Source organism: Poecilia reticulata, chromosome 5, assembly GCF_904066995.2.
Source record: "Poecilia reticulata chromosome 5, P_reticulata-male-v2, whole genome shotgun sequence".
Classification (NCBI taxonomy): domain Eukaryota; kingdom Metazoa; phylum Chordata; class Actinopteri; order Cyprinodontiformes; family Poeciliidae; genus Poecilia; species Poecilia reticulata.
This window is the reverse complement of record NC_088834.1, coordinates 4758449-4769293: the sequence shown is the minus strand read 5'-3', so window position 1 is coordinate 4769293 and position 10845 is coordinate 4758449. Positions and strand designations below refer to the sequence as shown.

At 37.2% G+C, this 10845-nt stretch overlaps 2 protein-coding genes across 3 annotated transcripts; one reads left to right on the top strand and one right to left on the bottom strand.

The window, feature by feature from the left end:
- Nucleotides 1-168: 168 nt before the first annotated feature.
- On the bottom strand, nucleotides 169-3779 carry LOC103464675 (adenosine receptor A1-like). The gene is made up of 2 exons (XM_008408929.3): nucleotides 3407-3779; nucleotides 169-2748 (listed from the first exon to the last, which is right to left on the bottom strand). Exons 1-2 carry the CDS (start codon nucleotides 3733-3735, stop codon nucleotides 2097-2099), a joined length of 981 nt encoding a protein of 326 aa, XP_008407151.2. The 5' UTR covers nucleotides 3736-3779; the 3' UTR covers nucleotides 169-2096.
- A 2311-nt stretch (nucleotides 3780-6090) lies between these two features.
- Nucleotides 6091-9828, top strand: nat8l2 (N-acetyltransferase 8-like 2). 2 transcript variants are annotated; one of them, XM_017304683.2, is made up of 3 exons: nucleotides 6091-6296; nucleotides 6374-6491; nucleotides 8679-9828. In XM_017304683.2, the coding sequence occupies exon 3, from the start codon at nucleotides 8681-8683 to the stop codon at nucleotides 9350-9352; it is 672 nt and encodes a 223-aa protein (XP_017160172.2). In that variant the 5' UTR covers nucleotides 6091-6296; nucleotides 6374-6491; nucleotides 8679-8680; the 3' UTR covers nucleotides 9353-9828. The 2 variants fall into 2 exon arrangements, with proteins under 2 accessions (XP_017160172.2, XP_008407149.2); XM_008408927.3 differs by lacking the exon at nucleotides 6374-6491.
- The last annotated feature ends 1017 nt before the right edge of the window (nucleotides 9829-10845 follow it).

The window sequence follows — 10845 nt, the reverse complement described above, 5'->3', positions numbered from 1 at the left end:
TAAATTTAGTGACTTAGAGTTAAGTCCCAAGGTCATTATTTTAACACTCACCAGAGGAAAACACATAGCCATCCATTCCTTAGAATCATGTATGTTAACTTTACCACAATTAGGAGAACCAACAATAATTAAGACTGACACAATTAAACTCACTGTCCACAATTCTCATTAGAATTTTAGAATAATAATTTTATTAAGCAAGCTTTGGCAGGGGCATATAACAACAGATTAATTTCCAAGAGTTATAAAAGAAGCAAAATAATGAAATCAACCAGGATTAATCACCTCCTTTCCTTGTTCTTATTCCTAACCTGTTTCACTAAATTCACTGAGCGAGGCTTTGGGAGAAGCTGGTCAACTCATACCCGATGGTCATTGATCTCGGCAGCTGTAATCTTTTGAGGTCCTTGGTCAGAGTCTTTGTCCAGCCGGAGCAAAGTCCTCTTTACTGAAGAGAAGCGGAGAGAAGACTCACGCTTTCCATTAAACGTGCAGACTCTTTGTCTTTGAAAGACCTCCGTCTCTTCTCCAAGTCAGCTGCACCGGGGTTGAGAGCGTTGGGTAGAGGCAGAGGATTCGGTCGGATCAGGGACCAGGGTTGGTGGCGGGTGGAGCTCGTCCCTTCTAGGCAGCGTGAAGTCGTGGAGTAAGTTTCCCTTGGTCCCTCGGTGTAATCCTCTGCTGGTCTTTAGTCAGCTCCCTCTGATGACTCCGCTTCTGCGCTGCAGACGAAGAACCCTCGTTCTGTCCCGTACATCAGTATTTATGCACTGTGTTTCCATGGAACCTGCCCATCGCATTATATCATTACCTGATGTCATGCAAGGCAGGGCTGCCTGTGGAAAGCACCGGGCTCTTTCTCAAGTTTCCAATGACTCATTCTTGCCTCCTCGCTTCATCGGGGCAGTTCCCTTTTTTCCGTTGACCATCTGTTTCCCATTCTGCCGCACCCTTGCTTTCCTTCCTTATTTGATGACTCACCCTTCTGTCCCTAGCCTTTTGCTCAGTGAGAAGTACTCTTTTTCCTTTACTTCGGTATCTATGATTTTTAATAATACATGCTGACTTTATCTATAATCATGTTGTTCGTTGGTTAACTCAAAAGTACAACCTTCAGCCTTTCCTAATGTAAACCATTATCATTCACTTGATTGTAAGTACAGAACATCAACTGATTAGGAGTACAGAGTATACATTACCATAACATTTACTTGATTAAAGGTACAGAATACATGTTTTGATCATTCATTACAGACATTTCTTCATTGGCCTGTATTTTATCACTTTATAATCACTTATCACTTATAATCATCATTTAATTATTATTCCGAGTATACTGTTATTTCTCAGGCCTTTATTCCATTTTTCTGCGTATACCTGGACAGATCTCACATACTTCATGCCAGATTTCTCGACACCATGTACATTTAAGTCATTTATAATTGTGTCTTTAAACTTAGAAAAATGTCATATTTGCAGCTAAATTAACTAGTATATTATTATGCAAAGTCCTCCATGTATTATAACACACACCTCAGAGCCACATTAGATCCTTCTATCTTCTGAAGATTCTAAATTGTATATTGCTTTTCAGAAAAGTCCAGCATGTATTATAAATCCTGCTGTTTCTCCACTCACTGCATAAATGCATCAGTGAAAGTAGCTCACCCCTTTCTAAAAAAAAAAAAATCCCAACATAATTTCCACACTGTTGATGCAAATACACTGTCAGAAATAAAGACAAACAGTAGTTCCTTTTGAAAAACATAATATGACAATGAGGAAGAAGTTAATTCCACCATAGTTCAATTTATCAGCCTTGGTCTAAAAAATGGCAATGACTATTTAAATCTGACATTGTTTCCTTTTTCAAATAAATTGGAAATAATCAGAACTAAGTGGAAAACCTTCAAGCTCTTTACACAACTTAGCAAAGATCACCTAGTGCACAAAAATGAAGAAAATGAAAACAGAGACAACAAAAGCTGCAGTTCATTATTAAACAAGGATTCCATGCAATCTACACAGCTCTTTCAAATCTTGAGATAAAATCCGTATTTCAGTGACATGCATCACAAAGAAACAGACTGAAAAAGTTAGATCAGCGTTGTTTCGTTTTCACCACTTCTCATGTTACTGCTGGCGTTTTCTGCTGTCTGGCTCACTGAAGAGCCTTGATTTTCTGCTGAACACAGAACAAACTGTCTCCAAATCTTCACATAAGCTGTCTTGATCCTTTTTATTTTAAATGCATACACTACTGGGTTGACAGCTGAATTAGCGTGTGAAAGCAGAATGCCAGCATAGAAAGCTATTTTTGGTACAGTGTCTGGTTCATGAAAGTAAACCACAATGTTCATAATGTGAATAGGGAGCCAGGAGACCACAAAAAGAGTCAAGACCAGAGCCAGAGACGATGCAAGCTGTTTTTCTTTCTGAAGGTATATGTGTGACTGATTTTGAGCACCATTACCTGGTTTTTCTTTCAGTCTCCCATGAATGAAACAGAATATACAGCTGTACAAAACAATCATCACCAACAGAAGCATCAGGTTGCAAAGAACAAAACTGAAGTAAACCATGTAGGACATGGGAATCACATCTATGAACCGGCAAACATCTGTAGAATTAGAGTCAGGTGGGTCTTTATGCCATCCAAACATGGGAGTAAAACTCAGTGGTGCTGCAACAAGCCAGCATGCAGCTGCCACAGAATAGGAATGTTTCCAGGTTACAGTCCGTTTGTATCTGTAAAGAAAGATATAAAGCGCCAGTCAGAATTTTACGCAACGTCAAGGAAATGAAAGTTTTTTTTTTTTTTTTTGTGAAATGGTGAAACAACAACAGCTCTGGAGAAAGTAAAGAGCCCGCTGCGCTGAACCCCATTTAAAACCTGATGGTTGTTCCACCAAATATTGGTTTCTGAATGCTTCCCGAGTTAAAACATCAGTATTGTTGTTTCTAAATGAATATGAACTTGTTTTCTTTGCCTTATTTGAGGTCTGAAAGTACTGCATCGTTTTCGTTATTTTGACCATTCCTCATTTTCTGCAAATACTTAATTTTTGCTTGGAATTTCAAAGACATGTCAGTATTTCATAGAAAAAAAGAACAATCTTGAGCTTGTTTGTACAATGTCTGATCACAGGAAATCCACCATAAATGAAAGATTTCTGCACCAAATGAATTAAAGATTTGTTTTTCACCATCCGTCCGCTCTGGTGAAAGAATGCTTCATATACATTGAACTCCCACTTTGTACTCTGAAAAAGACATTATAAAAACCTGAGGTCAAGCTGAAAACCTGTCAGAACTCAGAGAATAAAATGTAAGTAAGTATTCAGAATGATTGAAAGTTCTCCAGTGAGTCTAAATATGCTCAGTGAAAGTAAAAGACAATTCTTACCGCAGAGGGATATAGACCCGCAGGAAACGATCAATAGCAATAGCCATCAGACACAGGATTGAAACTAGGGTCAGGAGGATGAGTACACAGCTGATGAAGAGGCATGTGTGGAATGAAGTCTCCAGACGTCCATCCACCAGCACAGCCATTGGTATGGCAACAAATCCAACCAGAAAGTCAGCCACAGCCAGAGACACAATAAGGCAGAAGGTGGGTTGTTGGATGCCTTTAGTTTTCCACAAAGCAAAAACAACCAACATGTTTCCCAGACAGCAGCAGACTGCGATGAGGACTTCCAACACGGTATAAATGACTTCTCCAGTGTTCATGGTGCTGACTGTCAGCAGCAACTCTCAGGGTAAAAATGAGTGAATTCATGATGTTGTTCAGGCTTTTTTTTTTTAAAGCTTTGTGGTCTAAGATTCAAAACTACAGTGGTAAATTTAGACCATTACCATATTCAGAAATAGCATCGGCTATTGCACTTGTACACAGAAACTGTGAAACAGATGAGAGGAAAGAGGCTCTTAACCACATCCTTGATAAAGATCAACTTGATTCTTATATATATATAATATATATAAATATAATTTTAAAATAGATTATAATATTTTCTATTATTATTATTAATCATTTATTAATAAGAGAAAATCTCTTGAGACTCAGGGTCTCATTTGGAAGAGACCTGTTAAACACATCACCAACAATAACATGAAAACAATAGTACGATTCACTAAACCAAAAATCAATACCATATGCACGACCAAAAGAAGGGCTCCCACTGATAAAATACACATATTTTCAAATCCCTTTATCAAACTTTTAAATTCCCCAATTGTGACCAGATTGGAGAGCTTCATGTTCTGCTGAAGCAAAACCTGAGAAGGAGAATTATTTTTTACCAAGCAAATTATGCACAGATGGAACAAAGAATATAATAAATTCAGCCATAGTTAAAATAATTTTTGTGAGCAAGTGTGGCATGTTTTTCTGCATGCAGGGGTTATTTCTGGGTTCTCTTGCTTCCTCCCACAAAAGGAAGCACTAACATAGTGCATAGCATGTTTGTGCATATTCTAACTATACGCTAACATGCACAGCTAGTGTTAGTTCAAGACACAAGGTAATCTAATAAAGTTAGTTGTCTAAATTACTGTTAGGTGTGAGTGTGTGCATGATTGTTTGTCTTGTGTGTCTCTGTGCTGCCCTGTGATCGACTGGCAACCTGTTCAGTGTTCTTGCTCAATAACCACTAAATATAGGCAACATAAACAATGGATGAATGGAACTGTGAACACAAATCAGTTCATTTTAACCTGATCAATCTCAGTTGAGAACAATTTCTTGTTACGGATGAACTGCTAAATGACTGCTGAAACGCTTATGCTGGTAAGGGTAAAACCACAGGTTGCAAACTCCAAATAGAAACAAGCTGTGAAACGCATTCACTGGTATTCAGGCTTCCTCTTTTCTTCTGACTTCTGCACGTTGAAATGTTATCAACCTCCACCAAACTTAAAGGTGTTTGTGGAAGTACGCCACAACAAGAAATCTAAATGGTTCAGTAATCTCATCAGCAATGTTATTGATCAATGATTGTACAATTGCTTAAAATAAAGTGTCAGGCCTACCCAGTAACACACTAGCTGTGTTTTTATTGCAAATGTGTGCAAAACTTCATCAGTGGTCCCCTAATGTAAAAAAAACAACAACAAAAAACATACAATTTTGGAATTGTGGTGTTTCCATAAGTTAAGAAGTGCTATTAAAAGCACATGTGAATAAGTTTGTTCAAGCAATAAATCATTAGAAATTACTTATTGTGTGGCAACATCCAGTTGTTAATCAGGTGACTTCTGTGATAAGAAAAAATGCATCTATAGAAATTTAGCAAAAATAAACTAATTTTGATATTGGACAAATGGTTTTATCTGCACACTCTTAGATTTTTACACTGGTACATCAGCATTTACAAATCTATCCTCCATCTGGTTCTTTTATACTTGCCATGTTACATTTCAGACATAAAAGCAACATGAGCAACATTTATTATGTTCATTGTTCCATCAGTGCATAATAAGCTTGGCAAAAAAATAATTCTCCTTCTCAGGTTTTGCTTCAGCAGAGCCCAAAGCTCTCCAATCTGGTCACGTTTGTGGAGCTCAAAAGTTTCATAAAGTGATTTAAACGTATGTCCATATTTGTTATCAGTGGAAACCTTTCTTTTGGTAGTGCATATGGTATTGATTTTCAGAATCGTTTAGTGGATTGTACCGTTTTCATGCTATTGTTGTTGATGTATTCAGGCAGCTAAAACAGCTAAAATATATGGTGGTGCCCTGCTATTTCCATCCTCTTATATCAGCAATGAAAAATTCTAAATACACACTTGGAAACCTGTGTTTGGTGCCTGACTTTTATTTGTCAGGCATAAGTGACAAAAGTTGGAAAAAGACCGATTCTGTTGGCGTAACAACGCAAAACAGCGTAAGAAGATCTCCACACAAGACCTGGTTTGTTTATTTATTTTACAATTTTGTTATTACTTCTTTTTTAAACAACAGCTGCTGATTAAAATGAATGTTATATCCTTGACATGATTATGAGTTCTTTTTTTTTTTTTTTTTTTTTTTTTTTACCGAGAAGCGCCGTGTAAATGGTCAGATCCGCCGGACCCGCCTCTCTGGCTGCAATGCGCGCTCCCGACGCAGGGGAAACAGATTTTCACAGGGGAACAGAATTTCGCACAACACAAAACTTGTGACTTGTGACTTCTTCAAGCTGCAACAGCCTGTGATTTCTCGACATATTTCAATATTGCAGTGCTTTATATCTCATTTACTACCGATATCACAAAGTTACACTCCTGATACTCACTCTATAGTTTCAGGTGAGTAGAAGTGGACTTAAAAGGAAAAACAATGTCCCTTCCCGTTTATGACGCTTATGTACTCTGACCCGAATCAGGTTATAACCGTGTAAGCGGCTAAGGTGTCAGTCGGATCACAAAGTTGCTATTCGATCAACTGAACAAACCGAGAAAGTTTGCGTAAAGTACAGTAAGGGTCCGAGAAGTATTTCTGAGGTGAGTTTAACATAACCGAACAATGTGTAAATCCCAATCAGGTGTTTAAGTTAGGTTAGCTAGTATTGCATTCACATTTAAGAAATGATGGTGAAGGGGGAAAAAACTGTTCTTCACGCTGTTTGTGATTTTTACGCAGCCCGGCTCCATAGATTTTGTGCTGCGTATTTGACAATAAAACATGATCAATCTTTTTGTTTCCTGCTACTACACAGCCCGGGCTAGCTTGTGCAGTTTTAGCTTTGGCAGAGAAAGCCTGGAATTAAATACAGCACGACTAAAGTATTCCTACCAGCTACTCCAGGTATCTTTTCTGAAATAGGCAGACCGTGCTCATTATTTTTACATGTAGTTCTACCATTATGTACTTGATTATATATTTGGTTTAAAAATGAATCTTCAACTTCTTATTCTTAAATCAGCAAATCCTATAAACTACATACTCAGAGAAACAAGCACATGTTACGTTTAGGGAAGTGAAATACTGCATTTCGAAATCATTTAGCATAAGGAAACTGTATTTGAAACTTTCACATCTTTATTGCATTGGAACATTTTTGTTAACTGAAATAAAAATAAAAATGAGAGTTTGCAAAAAAAAAAAAAAGAGAACAACTAACAAAATAAAAGTGTTCACAAAATTAACTGAATTTATAGCTTATAGCTGACATTATATAGATGTGCCACATGTCAGCAGATAGCAGGAATATCAGTCAAGTGTTGCTGCTGTACGTCCAAACTTAACATGCCAGCTACAGTTGGGGAAAGTGCCAAAGTTCAATTTGAGATAACTTTGAAAATGACTGCAACTTAGATAAAAGGAAGTGTCGTGTAGTGGAAGGAAATAAATGACATTATTAAAGGGGAACAAACCCACAAATATTAAGGATCACTTTGATTCACCCATTCACATTCACAGTTAATTTCAGTGATTTTCTTTTTAATCAGTTTTTTAAGTGATAGCTTAACACTTAAAACTTGTACATTGCACCAGCTTCCAGCAGCTGAGATGTAATACCACAATATGTGCTAAATATCCAAAACATTATCCTCATGATGGCTTGGCTGCTATGTTGTGGTGCTATCAGTCAATTTCAGTGTTTTTTCAGTAATGTAAACACCTGCATTTAATGTTGCGCTTCCTAATGCGCAAATTGAAATTAATCTGAATTACTTTTAATTTGGTTAATCTGCATTAGCTGCTTTGCAGTTGCTGTTACTGTGCTTACTGAATTTCCGACCGTTATAAATATTTCTTATACTTGCCTGATATTTATGGCTATTCTGCTTTAAATGAATACATAAAAAAACACTATTATCAATTTCTGGGATTTATATTTTTTACTTTTCTACTTTTCCAAACTTGCCCCATATTTTGTAACTCATCTTACAAAACAGATTTAAACTAGAACTGAAACTAATAAAAACTCAAATGAAACCAGCATTTAAAATAATAATAATAATTAATCAAACAAATGGTAAAAAGTACCTAAAACTAAAATAGAATTGAAAATCTAAAGTCAAAACGAAACATTAAAACTGATAAAAACTGCAAGCCTATTAAAACATTGGTTTGGAGAATGAAGCGCAGCCACAGCAGCCTGGCAGCTCCACTTCATGCTGCTGACTAAAATAACACTAATGGAAGATATAATAATCCTTACTGCAGAAGTTGGAATAATTTGATTTCCAGCTCTGTTTCTGTCCAGATCTTACTCTGTAAAGGTTACAAAGTATTTTAGTATACTCCATTTGAATATGGTGCATTAGGTCTGTTATTACATAAGGACCATATTTTTATGCAAATGACAAAGTCAAGTCAAATGTGACTTGACTTTGAACAAAACATTACTCCACAAAACATTACACAGTATATAATGCTATACTGTAAAGTTTATAGCTATACTGCTATAAACTTTAAGTGTTACATTAGCAATAAATATCAAATATATCGATCAATGTGCCAGTTACTAGGAACCAAAGGCAACTCTACACAGGTGGAGTTTAACCTTGATTTAAAGGACCTCAGTGTTTCAGCATCTTTGCAGTTTTCTGGACGTTTGTTCCACATTTGTGGAGAATAGAAACTGTATGCCGCTTTTCCATAATTTGGTTCTGGAAAAGATACAAGAGAGATAATAAAAAACTTACAATTCATGCTTCTTTTTTTTTTGTTTTTTCCTGTAGTCATGGAGCTGGTGATCCGCCGCTACCGTCCCTCAGACAAGGACACGGTGCGGCGCCTGTTCAGCAGCGGCATCAGGGAGCACATCGACCCATGTTTTCAGAATGCCATGACCAGCCCTCTCCACCTCACTATTACCCTGTCTCTGGGTGTGGTTGGATACCTCCTGGGCTCTTTGTGCACAGCTCTGTTGCTGCCAGCAGCCTGGATGGGACTCATCTACTGCTGCTCCTACGACCTATTCGCCAGGTATGTCGCAGCGAAACTGAAGACAGACATGCAGGACATCGATGGGAGCTACCTGAGCAGACCGGATGACTGCTTTTGGGTGGCAGAGGCTGAGGTCGACGGGGCAACGCAGGTCATCGGCATGGTGGCTGTATTGTGTGTAGAAAGTGGGAATGAGAAGCATGGGGAATTGTTCAGAATGAGCATCTCGCCAACGTCCAGGCGGATGGGACTGGGCCGCAGGTTGACTCAGACTGTGATTGATTTCTGCAAGGAGCGAGGCTTCTCCAAGGTGGTGCTAGAGACCACCTCCACCCAGATGGCTGCTGTGGATCTGTACAAAAAACTGGGGTTCAAACTTGTCCTCACACACACAGAGGTATACTCTCCCTCCTGGGTGCTTGCGTTGGTCCAAGTCACCATTTTAAAAATGGAAAAACTTTTGTGAAGTTACAGTTTAGGGTTTGCCTCTGTGTCTTACTTTGTACCTCTGAAAGAAAAGCCTGTCTTATAAGTGGCAGCTTTTCCGCTTACGTGGGGACCAAAAACGGTGTGAATAATTTGTGACATCAGAGAAAAACAAATGAAAGGCTTTAATATGTGAAGGTGTGAGGATATAAAATTACAATATTGCAGAGTTAATCATTTTTGTTTACAGGTGGGGATTGGTTAAATCATGCCATTTCACTCTGATTACAATGCATTCACCATCATTACGTTTGGTTGTCTCTAACTTATTGAAAGTGGTTCTAATTTCTTGTTTACACTTGTTAAATGTTTAATGCATGAAAACTTAACAGTTTACTTCACCTATTGAATATTATTGAGTGTGTTATTGATTTGACATGTTTCCACTAACTGTCTTTATAACAACCAATTTTATTCCCCTGACAAAAAATCTGAAATAAAGATGATTTTTTCTAATATGTTGTCTTTATTTGTATTTTTTTGTTTAATTTAGCAATAGAATAAGTCAAAAACATTTCAGTAAATGAGCCCTGACCTTTCTACCGTTTGTCCTTTCTTCCCTTCCTTTCTTCTTTTCCGTTAGACCTCACCACTCACCTTCAAGCGCTCTGTCTGTTTAGATTAATCAGCCTGACCTAAAACTACATTTCATAATGTTGACCCGTCGAGGTTTTTGTTGATCTACCACAATTAAATCAAAACCTTGGCACTGATGTGTGTATTTTTGGTTTCAATCAGATCTTACATTTATACAATAGGCATAATGCCACAATTTTTAACTGTTTTATTGATGCATCAAAAGCGTTTGATTATGTAAATTATGAAAATGTGTTTTATAAATTGCTTGTAGAGAAAATCCTAAATATTTATTTAGGATCTTAGTGTATCGGTATGCTCACCAGTTTGTTTGGGAAAAGTCTGTATCATTTTTTTATGTGGGTAAAGTTGTGCAACAGGGCAGCATTTTGTCTCCTTCTTTTTTTAACGTTTAAATGGATGATTTATCTAAGCTGCTGAATCAATGTGGGACTGAATTTCAGGTTGGAAACAGAACCATCAACCACCTGATGTATGCTGACGATCTTGTGTTTTTTTTTGTCTATGTAGTGCTGGTCTGCAGCAACTGTTTTGTTTTCAGTATGGATTGGAGTTTGATATTAAATATAATGCAAAAAGAGGAAAGTCGTGGTTGTCAGGAGCGAAGAGGACACTAAATTATCTTTCTCTGACTTCACTCTGAAGTTGAAGTTAAAGTCAGTCATAAATATTAATACAACATATACAGTGACAATGAGTAAAATTTTGTCTCAAAAGCTTTTCTACTAAAAAACCCAAAATGCTGTGTAATAAGTCTGCGAGGCAAGAAATACATATTTTTTGTACTTGTACATTTGTTCTACAAACATATTTATGCATCTCTTATTTTAGTAACAGCAAGCAAAAAGACTTGGCAATTAACCTGATTCAGATTAG